The following is an 18,864-nucleotide window of genomic DNA, read 5'->3' as shown; positions in this document are numbered from 1 at the left end:
TATATTTTCTTCTTTGAAATCCCTGTGGCAACCAGTCACTATAAATTACGGCACAGTGATACCACTAACGTGGTTTGTTGGCCAAAATAACTGTTCTTTATCAGCAAGTTATTAAACGAGTTTCATACAAGACTGGTGGAGCTGTGGCTTAAAGCTTCCATTATATATGTTTGGAGTGGGCAATTGGGAGTACAGTGTTGTGCCGGGATAAGGGTGGTTCAAAGTGGGATTCAAAGTCTTGATAAATCGAGAAAACAAATTGCTGCCCTCTAACATTCAAGGAAGAAAAAAATATCGAAGCACACACCGGGCTGTGCTATTATCTGTCCTATAGATCACTTCAGTCTTCATACTGCTTAATTCAATTATCGGGAGACCACTGAGCATTGGCTCATGTTATTCCGCTAATTTATATTATGTATAAAAACGTCCCAACAATAAAATCTGAAAATGGCAAGATGGTGAAATAAAAAGGATACGCTTTATATATTTGATCTCAAATATCTGGTAAGGTTATTATTTAGCTTTAGACTTGGTCTTGAAATCAGTTACTTCCCCTAGTAAGTAATTCACATGAAATATCAGCATTTCTTCTGCTTCTGGGCTTAAAAGTGACATTGTTAATACTGACCAAGCAACCTCATGGATTTTCTAGAAGCGTAAAATAGGAAATTGCTGAGAAAAGGGAAAATATGCTGCCTTATCATTTTGACCTACCTCAAAGAAGCTAGTGCAACTATAAAGGGGATTACACAGAATCAGTACTCTTTGAGGCTAAAGGACTTGATACTTTTAATTAAAATGCCATCCTTTCCATTCTTGATCAAAGCGTGGGATGAAACACAAGGGCACACAAATAGTTGTGGCCAATTGTTTAGGCAATGCTAATAAATTAACTGTTCTATTTCTCAATTTCAAAATCACTAATCTATAACCATAGTCACTTTTTTCATGTATATGCATGTCAAAGTCATTTGAACAGGCAATATCTATATCTACAAATTAAATTCCATATTTTGTTCTTGAAAGGAACAAGAAAGTGATCATTAAACCTTTTGTCATCTTGGTGATTGCAATTCAAACATCAATATGACAGGAAAAAACAACTGTTCATGTTAACAAAAGGATGAAAACAGGTACCCATTACAGTCTAAATCCAACCTGTGGATGTCTCTAGTTTTGAAACAGTTAGATCAAACAACACTTTTTAGGAAAGACCTTGGCAAGGCTGACCTATTGTGTCATATCTTATCAGCAACACCTGTTTTCCTTGGAGTCATTAAGCATTATCAGGCCTGGCTTTCAGCTACTGGGTTGCTTTTCAATTTCCATCATATAAACAAAACTCTTCCTGATGATTTGTTGCACTTGATGTAATGCTCACCGACCATCACACTGTATTTCGCAAGTTGCTACACAAAGGCTGTATCCAGAGAAAATAAAAAAGAGAATGTTTCTTGCATTACAACACAGCTCTGGGGCAGGTTAAAAGGCCCAGCAACAACTCTGTTCCTTCCCTATTTGAAATTCATCTTTGTCTTCTGAAGAAGTAGAAAACATCTCCCTTTCATTCATACTGAAGCAGTATGAGTATGAGTAATAAGTCTACAGCTATACAATTAACAAATTAGAGGTCGGCACAGGTAGAAAATCCGGAACCAGGTACCCAGATCTTTTTCAGGTAATGATTAAAAAAAAAAAATCACATATATTATTGTTTTAAGTGCATGATCTGTAGACTTGTGTAACCTTTTTCAGTACTGGAAACATCAAAATAATAATAATAATAATAATAATAATAATAATAATAATAATAATAATAATAATAATAATAAATACCTTCATTGCTCATTTCTTGTAAAGACACCAACATATCTGAATTTTGTTGATCGTGGTTTTCTTTTGAAACTTATCCAATCACATGAAAATAATTAGTTATTTTCCTTATCTTGGTTTGATAAGTTTTCAACCTGTCTGGAAACGAGTAGCCATCGCAATGATAACAGTGAAATTGGCAGGGTATGGGATTTGTAGTTTTTAATGTGTGATTAACAGTGGGCAGTGGACACCAATAAACTACATGAAAATAAACTTGAAAAGCGGCCTTCTCATTAAGATCAATTCAGTATTGATTATAATGGATAAAGATGTGAAACCACATTAGTAGGATACACAGCCAGATAGCCATAACTGCTGGTCGAGCAGGCTGTCAGCCACCCAGTCAACTGACACATTTAAAGGCAAAAGCAGAAAATGTACAAAGGCAGTCAGCTTATAGTGTCTAGCTGCATTGCTTGAGCAAAGTGAGGGATATTGCATTCAGAACATTTGTAGTTGCTTGTGAGGATGAAAAAAACACTAACTAACAAAAAGTCTAATATCATGTTGTCCTTGATTTTAATGGTATTAAAACAGGGAAGTAAAGAAAGATTTGTGAAAGTGGGACATTAGAAAATTAGGGACTGCTAGTGAGTACAGCAATTAATGACAACATAATAGTTTAAGATCAGGTAAATATGGGTATCTAATGCAAGTGTAGCTTTAAATATTGTTGGTTTCCCTATGATTATATTGTTATTTTGTATCTATAATTATTTATTAATGTTTCATTATTTTGCTCATTGCAATGTATGAATGCATGTTGTTTTGGTTTTAAATTACAGCAAATGGGCCTTAACTACCTTCCACCGTCTTTTTACTTTAGGAAGTAGTTATGTATTGCCTGTATAATAAACACTGATGTTTATTGTAGACCCCTACGTAACTTAAATAACTTCTCACTGCTCTCTCCATTACATTTTTTGCATGCATTTGGTGTATACAGTGTAAACTGATGATGTAATGCTTTTGGACTGAATGAGTGTGATGGGTAGACAGAAGGACAAGATCAGAGTTTCCTTCTTTTTGAATGAGGACCATAAAAAGCAATGGTGGACTTGACTGTTAGATTTCCTCTGGTTTACACTTTTAACCAAGGCTGAGCTCATCACAAATTTTACATATGATGAATTAAACTTGCAAATAATAAACTGCCAATATGTTCACCACTAGGAATAAAAAAGTGCCAAGAACATATGATCATTAAAAGTGATTTAACATCAGTTTCCAGCTAGCTAGATCTTAAGTATAGGAAAGTGTTCATTCCACAACCATGTCTATAGAAACAGGATTATTATTATTATTATTTTTTTTTTTTGCAATATATTTTTTTCTTAAATGAACATTTTTAACCATTTAGCATTCAGCTTTAAGGAATGCTTTCCATTTAAAATAGTGTGTATAAACATTATGTTAGATTCCATCCCACTCAAACAGTTTTATGAACTGCAAACTTCATTAATTAATCTTTTATTAATTTATTTTTTTAAATACATGAATAAAAACTTTACTTAAACCTGTCCTTGACATTTTATGGCAAGGGCCCATAGTCATAAAAATCGTACCTTAAAAAGGGAGCGACAGACATATTCATACACTGTGTTCTTCAGAGAGGTAATCAGAGATGTGATTCTGACTTCAGTGTTTTCAGACTCCTAAAAAAGAAATATTTATTCATAAAATATTAGGCCGATAATGGGTTTAAAAAGAATACAATGAGAGCATGATTTACTTTTAAAGCAAAAAACCTTAGACAACTCTGCAGCAAAACATAATTTAAACATGATTTAACACTTTTATAAATTATACTTTTATTTATACAGTATGTGCACAGCAAATCTACATACTGCCTTAGTCTAAATACTGTATCCCCATACCTAGTGTTTTCCTGTACTCTACTTAAAAAAGAAAGGAAAAGTCAGGATTGGTGCTAATTCAGGTCTGTGAAACCATCTGTTAGTATAACCTATACCTTACAAGGTTACAGAGCTAAACAGTTACTGAATAATGTCAACCTTGTACCTGTACAATAAAAAAATAAATAAAAAAAATTATGCTCAACCAACACAGCTAAGAATGGTGGCAAGGATTGTATTCTAAAACGCTTCAGAAATGTCATACTTCAATTTCTATTGTAAGAATCACTCTTCCAAAAAAAAAAAAAACCAGAGCACCTGGCTTCACAGTGTAACTTGTAAAAGCCCATAAGACTGTGTACAGCAAAGGCAGTGACCTGTTTTAATTGTTGCCACTGGAGGCACAATCTGTAATCAATCAATGGAACCTCGTGCCCTGCTAGTCCTGCATCACTGTAAAGGTCAGTTATATATCACAAGGGAAGTGCTTGGTGGTCTTCCATCAGACAAGAGCATGAAGCATGAAAACCTTTACAATGGTGGATGCATACCACTGGCTCTGTATTGACAATTTCACCAACTCCTTTTGAGTGCTGAGAATGTTTAAACAGAACACGTTCCACATAACTATACCCGTTTTACTACATAAATAGAGCTTCATTCAGCAGCTGCACATTTTTATTAAATTCTGTATTATAGGAAAAAAACATCTGTGATTCTTCTAGTTTTACTGTTAAAAAGTGAGCGGATACAAATTCCAACATGATCCTTACAATTAGAACTGTACAATTAGAATTGTGTGGCCAAAAGTGAAAATATATTTTATGGGACAACTTTTTCCGTAAAAGACAAATTGCATATTTGTTGACTGAAAGCCCTGAAGACTGACTGAAGTTATCATAAGGGTTCAGGCTTATGTTTAAGCTTTTCCTACAAATGCCTCCTCTAACTGTATCTTTGAAACCCTTAGCCTCTTTGAGAGACTACCTGCATTACAGCCAAAATTGAAGGCAATTTTGCATTGTGGAGACCAATACACTTAAGAGGGCTGAGACAGTGATAATTAATTTCACACAGCCCTCACTACTTTAGAAAAAAAAAAAAAAAAACACAACCGACCTTGGTTAGAATCGAACCAGCAAACCAAAGGAAAAATACTTTATTATGCCATTGCAAATTCACTCAGCCCCTTCTCTAGATGGCATGTTAATTAAGGACATAAAAACAGACTAATGGAGAAGTAAAGATGATAAGCTTCTTTTCAAATCCAGAGCAGCTTAACTCCTGCTGGGTTGGTTTATCATGCAGGCATTTAAGCATAACCATACTTCATCGAGGCTATAACATGAAATTATACTCAAAGTGGACATGTCAAGTAATATTTTGACTTAAGTAAGCAAAGTAACTGTTTTTTTACCAGTCTTTATAAAAATGTCACACAGTTTAACAATCTGTTTTTAATGTAGTTTTGTATATTAGGGTCAAAGGGTCAGCACGTTAGAATTACCTTTTTGCTTTGCAGAGCCCTCTGGAAGAGCCTTAGAAACGCTGCCAGGCTGAAGTGGTACATGTTATTAATTTTGGATAAGTCTGTTATAATGAAGTACATCTTGCTTGCACTTTCTGCTAATGGAAGATAGGCATCTCTCTCCTGCAGGAGGAAAAAAGAAATCAGAACTGGTGCGTTACTGCCCTCTAGATTTCACAACGCTCTTTTCAAAATATATCAAAATGATCTTAAGCTTAAGGTTTGTTTTTATTTTTTATTATTATTTTTTTTAAGATACTGTAATCGTTCAGAGTGCTGTTGCCTCAATATTGAGTTTTATTTATTTATTTATTTTTGTATCACCTGTGGAAGTACTTTGAACCGCTGCTGTAAACAGATATATGCACTTTCCCAGGTCATATGAAGAAAAAAAAAAAATAATCTTTACAACTCAGTATTTGAGCACTGCACTCAGAACTACTCAGAATTGCTGCAAATTAGGGAATATAAAAACTAAAGAAGATGCTTTAAATATAACCCTTGAACAATGCATTACAAAACATCTCACCTGTTCACCCATACACCTTATTTATTCTGTTTACTTAAAATCAGGTACATTTATTTCTTTATAATAACTTAAACCTGAACTGATAGTACCATACAAATGTGAAGTATAATGTGTTTGACAGAATATTGATGTTTCAGTCTCAAGATTTACCAGTATAATCCTTTGTTTTATTTCTTATAGCAATGTTTTGATCTAAATTAAGAAAGAATATAACATGGACATCTCAAAAAGCTGCACAATAGCAAACTAGTTTTTTTCTAGCCTTAAAAAAAAATAACGGAATCTCATTTTGATGTTTATTATCAATGTTTGACACTATTAATGATTTTAAAAAGGTAGCACTTTCCTTAAAGTTAAATTAAATAAGCACACACTGTATAGCAAAATCATGTATTTGCTTTCCAGTTCTTTTAGTGCTGTCGCTTTAAAAAGGATTGTATGTGTGAAGTATGTATGATTTCAGTGACATCACTGTGTGACAAGTTACATCTTAATTGAAACATAGAGCTACACATCCACATCTCTAATTTCATATGCCTGCAGGCAACAGCACGTACTGTACATGACCTCTGAATCTATACACAGCAGTACAGTATATTGCTTGCAGTATTTACTATAAATACTTGGCTATATTCAATTATGCTAAACAACAGAGGACCTTAACTATTCAAAATGATCTAAAACACCTCTGTTGTTTTGGTTCAACTCCATCCCCCCCTAGTCATCTTCTTGACACCACACAGTGGCAATATCACCATCATTGGGTAGGGTTAACATCCAAGAGTGCTAATCAAATGATCTAACAGTATTTTTAATTTCATAATATTACCAGTGATTCAGACTACTGAAGAGATTGTTTACAGACACATGGCCTTGGTTATAAAGCAGCATTAACACAGCATGCTATTGCTTAACTTCACTGAACAAGTATAATTGAATCTTTTAAATCACAGCATGCATGAATAATAAATAGAGGACAAGTCATGAAAAACCATCACTTATGGTATTTGAGTCATGGGTGGACACTGCCATGTTAACCTCCTGCCGCTCACCGCCCATGACAAATACAGTAAGTCATGGTTTTTAATGAAATACCTTGTTTATGTCACAAATGCTTACATCAATAAGAACATGCTTACATACTATATATATATATACACACACACACACACATATATATATACACACATACATACACACAAACACACACACATATACACACTTGTTTTAAAACACATGCCTTCGCACTAGTTAGTCAGTGAAGGACAATATTAAAATAAACCATATTTTATTGTAATTTGGCTTATGATGTCACTGCACTTGTGTGTCCGTAGTAGAGCAGATGAACCTGATGGGAATTTACAACTACAGATACCGATGTTTAATTATTAGTGCTATATAGGCAAATTAGTGACTAATTAATAAGCACATTTAAAACAAACACATTGGTTGCTTTTTCTTGTTATTCATCCTATTTTATTTTAATGCCATATATCACTGTCCACTGCCATTTTCCTTTTACTCAAACTCTTGCTCAGCAGTGTTTTCTTTTTGTAATCATTCCTGCATTAAGAGGATAGTGAGTCTTCCATCAGAGACAGAGGTTTAACACAGTGAAGATGTATTCAGAGGTTTGGACCAGGCACCACAGTTAGTTATATAACATAAGACATTGGGTTATTTTTTTAGTATGGTACTGTATATCACATTAAATTGCGGGTGAACCATCACAGTTACTTATTGTAATTAAAATGAACAGAATACAGGGACTAAACTGATGCACCACAAGGCTTAACTCATGTCAGAAGACTTGATATTGCTTTCACAGCATTGTCATTTTTGCCCAGCCTAATCCTGCTTCAAACTTTTGTCATTGCTAAATATAAGTACCTTAATATTGCAAGCAGTATACTACTCATTTAGTACAGTACAGCGAGTTATGTTATTCAAATAAAACAATGATGCAGCTGACTTTATCCACGTGTATCCCAGCTTGACTGCATGAAAGGGAAATATGAGGTATCAGTCAGTACCTCACTGTCACACAGCACTTGTAACTACTCAATGTTATGCAGTCTGACATTTGAACAGCTTTCCTTGGTTTTGAAATGCTGCAAGCAAAAGGTCTGGGCAAAATGCTTTACTGTTCATGTTAACCAGTATGGGATTTTGTTTCACCTGACGTGGGAATTATTTTCTCATCCTGCCCTCAATCCAGATTGCACAGAGTGATTACCATCCACTTCTATTTTCAAGTCTGACTCTAAGGCAGCAAGCTCTCTGTATCAACATCACCATTGCATTGATGTAGAAAAAAAAAAATCCCAAGACGCTTTACAGAAGTGTAGCCCCAAATTAAGTACTATAGGAGGTAGAAAATGCAGCAATGAATACAACGTGTTAGAGCAATCTTCAAAACCAGATAAAGGGGTCTATTTAATTCATCTAAATACCAAAGCTGCATGTAAGATTAAAAGGGTCGTTTCTGTACCTAGGTTATGTTAACCAACATTTCTAGCAGTGCATGATTTTACAGTTTACATTTTTAAAGCAGTGGCAATATTTAGATCCGCTTCCATTTAGATAAAGTTAATGGATCCCCCCCTAGGTCTTGCCATTGGCTTCACCAGGAAGGACTGCATTACTGTATGTACAGACTGTAGACTTTTGAGTTGATTTGTGAAATGAAGAAGTAACCTTCAGCATCTAGAGCCCATGTATAGAGGGATTTGGCTTTGTTCATCACATAATGTATACTGCCTCCATGCCCAGTTAGACAGTGTCTGTCTGAGATCAAGGTCAAGGGAGGATCCACTATGACTCACAGAAGCAAGCAGTGACATAGTGCAGTATAAACAATTTAAAAAATATGTAATCTGGAATTTCTGAATCCAGGTAAATAATTATCAAATGTCAATTTACTAACTGTGAGTTTTTGAAAACCTTTAGGGCACTGTAAACTATAAGGGCAAATTTGAAACATTTAAAAGGCGTATATATTTGTAAAAATTGTAGCATACACTTTCTATAAAATGACAAGGTTCTCATCTTGCTGACAGCAGATGAACAGGTTTATGTGGCTGGTTATACAGTGGAGGCTGATATAAAAGAGATGTTATCAGGGATAGCCACACATACATTTTGAAAGGCAAATTATTATTTTTAGTACAGTAAGATTTTCAAAATTCCCCACATCTTTAAAATTTGATTAAGATTAAGGGTGTTTTAGTTTGTTGTTGTAATGCGACATAACATTCTAATCGAATTTACGTCAGTGAGACATGTTGCATTCATTAACATTTTCAACATAATGTCCCATGTGTTTCTGTGAAAAAATAAAATGTGAGGGTATTTTCCTGTATAAAAATGATCTGACATAAATGCCATGCTTGTTTTATTTGCATTGGAAATTCAACATGTAAATGGGGCTTACCTGATCCAAAGAGACTTGTAGCCTATGTGACTCAGTGAGTGACTCCTGAATGAGGGCACTGCTTGCCTTGGTCTTATTCAGAGATTCGATTAGGTTTTTGTTTTCCAAGATGTTTCCTTGTGAAGTTGCAAGAGTCTGAAGAGGGGAAAAAAAAACACTTAATTTGAATATTGTAATGAAACTGTCCACAATATAAAAAGGTACAGCTATGGCCAAAAGTTTTGCAACACCTAGCATTTTTAGATTTTTAGACAATTACAAAAAAAAAAAACTATATGAACACAATTTAGATATTTTATTTAACATCATATACTGTAAAAGTCTACCGGAAGCTATAATATTAGTATTTCATGATAGATTTAAAAATCTCACATTTTTTAATTGTCAGTTTCTCGTCAAGTATATGGAAAACTACAAAGCGATATGTAATTCAATATGTTAATGTAACATTATTCAACAGGTCTCACTCGACTTTATGAAGCTAAATTAGTCCATTCTATAGGGTGATGCAAAACTTTTGACCATAGCTGTATGAACCACATCTGTGTGCGGATCTGCAGGATCCTACACAGGAACCCAAATTAACAAAAAGATGAGACTTGATTACAGTACCTCTAAAAGAGATTCTTCAAGTTTAGCCAGCTGTATTTTCTTATCCTCCTCTTGCTGTAGAAGTTTAGTCTTCTGCGTTTCCAGGTCTGGCTTCTCATGTTGGATAGTTAATGCCAAAAGCTACAATGGCAAATAAATTAAATAAAAATGTATTTAATCTTCCTTTCATACACATTACCTATGGTTTCTATAGTATTAGCTACATGTGCATTAACTCTCAATCTAAGACTGCTAGCAGTCTTCCAGACAAAACCACTGGCAATGGCACAGCACGAGGACTGAGCCACATACAGTACCTGTTATTAAAAGTTGATTAGGGAAATCTAACAATTCAATGGATGTAGTCAGTAAGTATTCAATATTATATTTATAAGGATGTATACACTAATTAAACAGTTTAGAAATATTAAAAGAACCTAAAATTCAATGACAAGCTTTTCAGCAAGTCTTTTTTTTGTCAAAACATTTGTCACTAATTTTGAGGTTAAATTAGTTTTTCTAAATTCAGCACTATTGAGAGTTTAATAGTTATGGATAACTGATTAAACCGTGCATAAGATTACTATTGTATGTTTAGAAAAACACCTGTCCTCGGAGACCAGCTCTGGTTGTAGTAAAGTTAACTTCTGTGATGACAGATGCTGCGTCCGGTGGAATAAAGGGACTGGGGTTCCGAGTTGCAAGGAACAAGCGAAATTCTTCGTTGTAATCAATGATTTTGTCTCCAATTTGGACAACATAACGAGGGCCTGTAGAGAAAAAGATTATTATCATTACAATAGTGATTCTAGGATTGATATGGAGGCCTGTGACAGAAATACAATGAGTTCTGGTGATAAATCTTCCTCCCGACCTGTGAGGGCGCTAAAGAACGGGAGGAGAAGTATCTGGAAGGGCTGGCCTGACAGTTCGTTTCCGGGACCGGAAAGTGGGTCAGCCTGGAAGGAAGCGAGACTCTGTTGTAAGACCGTATTGATTTGACAGGTAAACAAGGGGCAGCTGCAAGTAATAAGGCAGCTGCAACCGTTTACCTAGATATCATGCGGGATTACATATAGGGACCAGGGTAACACTGTTCTTTTCCTTCGTTTGGGTTAAACGTTTGGAGAGAGAAGGATCGAGAGAGGAGCTCTCATCGTTAAAAGGAAATAATTACGTGTTGGGTTGTGTTGTGTTTGTCTGTGTAATTGTCTGTGTTTTTCACCACCAGACAGTTAAAGCACTACTCCGGAGCTGTCGCCAAGGGTCAGCACTATCCGGAGCACCACTGCACCCCGCACTATCTGTGTTTGCCCCAGCAATACTGCACTCACCCAGGACTGGTGACCGTCTGTTTGTTTTTGTTCAGGACTGTGCCTTGTTTATTGTTATCCCCGTGCGTTACACATCGTTGTGTATCGCCGGGGATTTAGTTGCTTTGCGGTCACCAGACCTGGAAAAAGAATAAAGCACTGTTTTCACTGGAATACCGTTGTCTGCCTGTCACTCCTGCACCGCATCACCGCTACACCTGTTCCCCTTACTTACCACTTTGCCACACGTGGTGTCAGACTAAGGATCATGGACCGCAACGCACTGGCGGAGCTGCTGCAGGCGCTGGAGAGCAGGCGCGACGCAGAGGAGAGAAGGAGGGAGGAGCGCTACACGGCGCTCATTGAACGGGTAGGGCTGGCCGTTGCTGCAGCGACGACCCCTACCACAACACCGCTGATGTCGCCCCCGAAGGCACGGGCAATGAAGATGTCGGCGGAGGATGACCCGGAGGCGTATTTGGTGGCGTTCGAGCGGCTGGCTACCGCGGCGGCTTGGCCGCGGGAGTTCTGGGCCAGCCAGTTGGGACCCTGCCTGATTGGGGAGGCTCAGGCAGCCTACCAAGCCATGAGCGACCATCACGCCACCGATTATGACCTGGTCAAGCAGGCTATCCTCCGCCGGCTGAACATCACCACGGAGACCCACCGGGCGCGATTTAGGGAGTACCGGAGAGCCCCGGAGACACGCCCCAGGGTGGTTGCAGAGCGGTTGTGCGACCACATGGTGCATTGGCTGACCCCCGGGAAGAAGACCGCCCAGCAGATGGGGGAAGCCATTGTGGTAGAGCAATTCTGCCATGTGGTCGGCGCCGAAACCCAGGCGTGGATACGGCGCCACAACCCCGACACCCTGGAGGAGGCGGTCAAACTGGCCGAAGACTTCGAGGACTCCCTGACCTCTGCCCGGATCGGGATCCTGTCGGCCCCTGCCCTTCGGAGCAGCCGACCTCTCCCTCCCTCTCCTCCAACACCACCACCACCACCACCCCCCACGTTCCAGGGACCCAGACCTCCCAGAGCACCGACCCCATTGGGCCCCCTTGCCTCCCCCCCATGGAGACCAAGGTTGGCCCCCAGCTGGGGTAGAGGTGCTGCCCCTGCCCCGTTGCCATATCAGCAGCGGGACAGATTTCTGACCTATGCCCCCTCTGTCCCTCCTATCTGTTTTAGGTGCCACCAGCCGGGACATCTGGCCAGGTCATGCCCCGCTGCCATGGAGTGTGACGTGGCCGCGTGCAATTGGGCACCTGAAACTGGTAAGCGTGGGGAATATGGTCGGGAGGGGCCTTGTTTGATTAATGTTGTGTTAGGGAATGTGAAAACCCACGCATTAGTGGACACAGGGTGTGAGCAAACCTTGATTAGGACAGCTCTCCTGGGCGGTGTGTCGTGGCGGCCACGAGGTCAGGTGGCCATCTCCTGTATCCATGGAGACACGGCGGCATACCCCACATTAAAAGTATATTTATCGGTAGGACCGATAAAACGTCACCTTGTAGTCGGGGTGGCGGAAAGGTTGCCACACCCAGTTATTCTGGGTCGAGACTGGCCAAAATTCAAAGAATTGATGCAAACAATGGCAGTCTCAGCCACACACGTAAACGTGGCAGAGAAAAAAAAAAAAGAGGAACGAATTGGTGATGTGTTTCCTTTTCACACTGAAATGTTTTCCCCTCTTTTCCGTCCTAGAAAAACAAATAAGGAGAGACGGACCGCGAAATGGGAGGGAGCATTTGTGAGACAAGGCTGGGGTCTGGTGGGAGAGTGCTGCAATGGTAACAAACGCCAGTCGAAGGGAGTGGGAACGCAGTGTGACCGAGAGAGCGAGGTTACTGGACCGACTAGAGCAGAGGTTATTCCAGCCCCTCTCAATGTACCGGACCCGTGGTACTCAAGCGCGGACCTAGTGTGGGGCCAACAAATCGACCCGTCACTGGTGCACGCTTGGGGGCAGGTCCGGTCCATTGAAGGTAAGGATGTTGACGGCGCTGGGGCGCTAGTATATCCACATTTCAGTATCAAGGGGCAATTACTATATAGGGTAAACCTAGCCGCGGGCACAGGACAGCCTGTAACACAATTGTTGGTTCCCCCGTCTTGTCGGACCGAGGTCATGAGGCTGGCGCATGATATCCCTTTTGCGGGGCACCTCGGAGCCGAGAAGACGAGGGAACGGATATTGGCTCGATTCTATTGGGTAGGTCTTCATACTGATGTGTCGAGATATGTAGCCACCTGCCCAGACTGCCAGCGAGTAGCGCCGGGTCGAGTGCGCCCCGCCCCTTTGGTCCCACTGCCGATTATTTCCACTCCTTTCGAGCGCATTGCAATGGACATAGTCGGCCCTTTGCTACCTTCTGACTCCGGGTATACGCACATTTTAGTAGTGGTGGATTATGCAACGCGATACCCGGAGGCAGTTCCATTGAGGTCCACTAGTGCCGCTGCAATAGCCACCGAGTTAGCACAGATTATGGCCAGAGTAGGGATCCCCAAGGAGATTTTGACCGATCACGGAACTAACTTTTTGTCCAATACGTTACAGCAGGTGTACAAAATATTAAAAATACGTCCCATCAGGACGTCCGTTTATCATCCACAATCGGACGGTCTGGTGGAACGTTTTAATCAGACCTTAAAGTCGATGCTGAGGCGATTTGTGACACAAGAGCAGAAACATTGGGCATCACTTCTCCCCTACCTCCTTTTTGCAGTGAGAGAAGTGCCGCAGAGTTCAACGGGGTTCTCCCCCTTTGAGCTCCTGTACGGCCGGCAGCCTCGCGGCATTCTCGACCTGCTGAGAGAGGGGTGGGAGGAGCACAAAGGCTCGTCTAAAAATGTAGTGAAGTATGTGCTCCTACTCCGAGATCGCCTGGATTTGGTCGGTCGTTTGGCCCAAGACAACCTCAGATCGGCTCAGCACCGACAAGAGCAGCATTATAACAAAAATGCACGGATTCGAACCTTTCGACCAGGGGACAAGGTAATGCTGCTACTTCCCTCATCAGAGTCAAAACTGTGTGCTAAATGGCAGGGGCCGTATGAGGTGATTCGGGCTATAGGGAAAGTAAATTATGAAATTAGACAGCCCGATCGCCGGAATGAACGTGAAATTTACCACATTAATTTGTTGAAGCCCTGGCAGGCAAGAGAGGTCTTATTTATAGCCCCAGGCAATATGGAGGATGATTTAGGTCCCTGTCCAGAGACCCCGAGCACAAGAGCGATTTCAATGGGGGAACAATTAGTTCCGGATCAGCAAAGAGAGCTGCGTAAGCTTATTGAGGAGTTCAGCGATGTTTTTTCTGATGTGCCCGGCAGGACGAACTTAGTTGAATATGACATTATCTCTCCCCCAGGTGTCACAGTGCGAGAGAGACCGTACCGGATCCCGGAAAGTCGACGAAGTGGCGTTCGCAAAGAGGTACGGGATATGCTCGAGCTTGGAGTGATTGAACCTTCCAGGAGCGAGTGGTGCAGTCCTATTGTAATAGTGGCTAAGAAGGACGGCACCAACCGCTTCTGCGTAGATTTCAGAAAGGTGAACGCTATTGCCAAGTTCGATGCGTATCCCATGCCTCGGGTCGACGAACTTTTAGACAGACTGGGAAAAGCGAGGTTTATTTCCACTCTGGACCTGACGAAGGGATACTGGCAAATCCCTCTAACCCGCAGCTCCAGAGAGAAAACCGCATTTTCAACACCAGAGGGGCTGTTCCACTTTAAAACCATGCCGTTTGGGCTACATGGTGCGCCCGCTGCCTTTCAGAGACTGATGGACCAGGTTTTACGCCCACATCATGAATATGCAGCAGCGTATATTGATGACGTGGTGATTTACAGCTCCACCTGGCGAGAGCATTTGGCTAGGGTTGCAGCCGTTCTTCAGTCTCTAAGGGCAGCCCGGCTGACAGCTAACTTGAGGAAATGTGCGTTTGCCAAGACAGAGACTCAATATTTGGGATTTGTAATGGGAAATGGAAGGGTGAAACCTGTGGTCACCAAAATCCAGGCTTTGGTTGATGCAGCGATCCCCAAAACCAAGACTCAGGTGAGGTCACTACTGGGCTTAGCCGGTTATTACCGCCGCTTCATCCCCGAGTACGCCACAGTGGTTAACCCGTTAGTCGACCTCACCAAAAAGAGTGCTCCAAATTTAATTAAATGGTCAGCTGAGTGTCAGGGGGCGTTTGATACGATTAAGCGTAAACTTTGCCAGGCCCCCACTCTTATTACCCCAGATTTCACCAAGAGATTCATCCTCCACACCGACGCCTCGGATGTAGGTTTGGGTGCAGTCTTGTCCCAAAAAGTAGCTGGAGTAGAACACCCGATATTGTACCTGAGCAAAAAAATGTTACCTCGGGAGCGTAACTACTCCGTAGTCGAAAAAGAGTGTTTGGCCATTAAATGGGCTACTCACTCTTTACGATACTACCTGCTGGGACACTCATTTGATCTTGTCACAGACCACGCCCCACTCCAGTGGTTAAGCACCATGAAGGACAGCAATGCCCGGATAACTCGGTGGTATCTGGCATTGCAGCCCTTCATGTACCATATGGTACACCGTGCGGGGAAAGACCACCAAAATGCGGATTATTTTTCCCGGGAGGGGGGAGCAATGGGAAAGGTAGATTTAGCCGAGTGTTCCTTCGGCTCCACTCTGAGCGGTGGGATATGTGACAGAAATACAATGAGTTCTGGTGATAAATCTTCCTCCCGACCTGTGAGGGCGCTAAAGAACGGGAGGAGAAGTATCTGGAAGGGCTGGCCTGACAGTTCGTTTCCGGGACCGGAAAGTGGGTCAGCCTGGAAGGAAGCGAGACTCTGTTGTAAGACCGTATTGATTTGACAGGTAAACAAGGGGCAGCTGCAAGTAATAAGGCAGCTGCAACCGTTTACCTAGATATCATGCGGGATTACATATAGGGGCCAGGGTAACACTGTTCTTTTCCTTCGTTTGGGTTAAACGTTTGGAGAGAGAAGGATCGAGAGAGGAGCTCTCATCGTTAAAAGGAAATAATTACGTGTTGGGTTGTGTTGTGTTTGTCTGTGTAATTGTCTGTGTTTTTCACCACCAGACAGTTAAAGCACTACTCCGGAGCTGTCGCCAAGGGTCAGCACTATCCGGAGCACCACTGCACCCCGCACTATCTGTGTTTGCCCCAGCAATACTGCACTCACCCAGGACTGGTGACCGTCTGTTTGTTTTTGTTCAGGACTGTGCCTTGTTTATTGTTATCCCCGTGCGTTACACATCGTTGTGTATCGCCGGGGATTTAGTTGCTTTGCGGTCACCAGACCTGGAAAAAGAATAAAGCACTGTTTTCACTGGAATACCGTTGTCTGCCTGTCACTCCTGCACCGCATCACCGCTACACCTGTTCCCCTTACTTACCACTTTGCCACAAGGCCATATAGGTATTTTAAAATTTCTACATTGTTTCTGTGATGACTCAAATAAAAAATGATATAGAAAGTGAAAATAAACACAAACACACACACCCCTAAAAAACAGACAGTATCCATTTCTCCTGGGAGCCCTTTAGCTAATGAAAATGGCATCAAATTTCTGCCTGGTTAATCCGAGGGCTGCAACTAAAGTTGTACTCACAAAAGACAAAAAAAACTAAAACAAAAAACAAAATCTAAGCCTTAGTAAAATGCATTTGCACGTCATTATAAAAGCAACTAATTTAACGAAAATCAAAAAAAAAAAGCACACTTCTTCCATTGTCCATTTGCAATTGCACGTTCACATTAATTATGGTGAACGTTCAGCTATGAGCCACTACTGCTCATAGTCAAAACAGCTAGCACAAATGATTAGTTTTCCAGGCCTTGTTTTCCTCAATATGCACTGTGAGACTGAAATTGCAGTGCTAATTAATTAATGGTTGTTATAGATGAGCAACAATATACTAGCAGACACAGCAAGTGGTTCTTCCAGCTCAGTGACTGTAGATTCAACCACAACTCCATCGGGAGAAGAATTAAATAAATAATGCATTCACAAAGTTGGTTCTCCTTTTACAGAGTGCTTAGGGATGTGCATTTGTGCTAAAAAAAGGAGTTACCAGATAGTTAGGGCTCTTCGTTTTCGGTTTTTATTTTTGATCACGTGAGGTCCCTTTCAATTACAACTCTTGGAAAATCGCTGATTGTGAAACAAGTTCACTTCAGTTTTTTCTCCCATAACTTGATTGAGACTATGATTCTGTTACATTGATAGTCAAAAAAAGGAAGTTCCTTATTTTTTATTCAAACCGAACGCAAACAGTGAGTGAAGTTAAATTGATTTAATGAAATCGTAATTAAGAGGAAATTGTTATTTAACAGGATTCATTTAAAAATAATATACACAACTATGTACATTAAGTTGAAATTTTAAAATAATACTAAAAAGTGACAAAGTTATGAAAATGCTAAAAAAAACAAACATGTACCAGTGAATTTAAGTCTCTTTAGGTTTGTTGAAATATGAAAATGGGTTCATATTTTAAAAATGTAAAAGACAGTGGTATTTAGATCCAATGTTGTTGAAGAAACCCAGTAACAGTTGTTGAAAGTGTAGTGGTGGTCTTTATTTGGAGATAAAAGACCTCTTGCTGGGATGCTTGATTACTGTATTACAGAGAGTTACCTAAGGGGATATATAAGGCAAAAAATACAGTTTCTTCAGCTTGCCACGTTTCAATAAAATATCATTTTCTCTCAGAGCAATTGTCTAGTGGTGCTTCATATTAGACACAGACCACTTGGTATTTACTTGCCAAGCCTCCCTGTGTCATCCAATTGCCAATTTAACAAAAGAGCTTGTCCCTGTCTTCCATCACCGAGGCTCAAGTCCAAGTCTGTGACACATGCACTGTGTGATATAACTGCATCGTCTTTTTAACCAAAGTTTTTTTTTAAGTTTTTTTTGTATATTATGGAGTGCACAGCGCTCACACACACACACACACACACACACACAGTTAAAAAATATTTGGAGCACGAAATCTGCTGGAATCCTAAAAAGCATGTTTATAATTTCACTCATCCAGCTGCTGTTTTAGAAGCATGGAGTAACATGTGGTGATATTTAATTTGCTATAAAAAAAGGTTATTTATCCAGAGAATTGAAGTCAAATAAGGCAAATGTTCAACTCAGTAAAGGCTCGCTCATACTTCTGTTGCAGATGAATGCGATACGTCAGGCGCAGACAGCTATAAAAGCTGTGCAGCTTTACTATTTGCTGTACGAAGGACAGCCCTTTTGACTGCACAGCTGTCGTTCATACTTTAAATATCAGTCCGTTTTTTTTTTTTTTTTTTTTTTTTTTTTTAATAATACATGCCAAAATTGTTTCTATTGTCTGGGCATCTCTATATTCTTTAAGTGAGGGATTATATACTGTAAATGTGGATGTTTACAAACATCTTCTATTAGGTTCCTCGAAGTCTTGCTCCATGATGGTTACCAGCGTACGACAATGCAGCAGATTTTGAAAATTTTCAATATCACCTGACCCAATGCAATTTCAGGTCACAGACGCATGAGAAAAGGCTGTACGCCTTTCCTAAAAAGACGCACGTCGCAAGAGTGTGGATGACATAGTTCCGACCTGTATCACAGGGTCAGAGTCCTTCGACTCCGACCAGAAATTATGTTCGAGTCTGAAGTATGGACCAGCCTTAAAAGAATAAGTAGCGGGATTCTGAAAAATATA

General features: G+C 40.3%; 1 protein-coding gene across 4 annotated transcripts in view; it reads right to left on the bottom strand.

Annotated features, from left to right (window-relative positions):
* LOC117406115 (cytoplasmic dynein 2 heavy chain 1-like) overlaps positions 1 to 18,864 on the bottom strand; it is a 157,543-nt gene that overhangs the window by 83,347 nt on the left and 55,332 nt on the right. For all 4 annotated transcript variants that reach the window (XM_059028505.1, XM_059028507.1, XM_059028506.1 and 1 more), the window contains 5 exons: positions 10,422 to 10,585; positions 9,837 to 9,956; positions 9,225 to 9,359; positions 5,242 to 5,385; positions 3,444 to 3,533 (listed from right to left, as the gene is read on the bottom strand). In XM_059028505.1, the coding sequence (XP_058884488.1) occupies positions 3,444 to 3,533; positions 5,242 to 5,385; positions 9,225 to 9,359; positions 9,837 to 9,956; positions 10,422 to 10,585 (653 nt within the window). The remainder of the gene's footprint in view (positions 1 to 3,443; positions 3,534 to 5,241; positions 5,386 to 9,224; positions 9,360 to 9,836; positions 9,957 to 10,421; positions 10,586 to 18,864) is intronic.

Source organism: Acipenser ruthenus, chromosome 8 (genome assembly GCF_902713425.1).
Source record: "Acipenser ruthenus chromosome 8, fAciRut3.2 maternal haplotype, whole genome shotgun sequence".
NCBI classification, from domain to species: domain Eukaryota; kingdom Metazoa; phylum Chordata; class Actinopteri; order Acipenseriformes; family Acipenseridae; genus Acipenser; species Acipenser ruthenus.
Note: the sequence above shows the minus strand (reverse complement) of the source record. Positions and strands in the feature narration are given on the sequence as shown.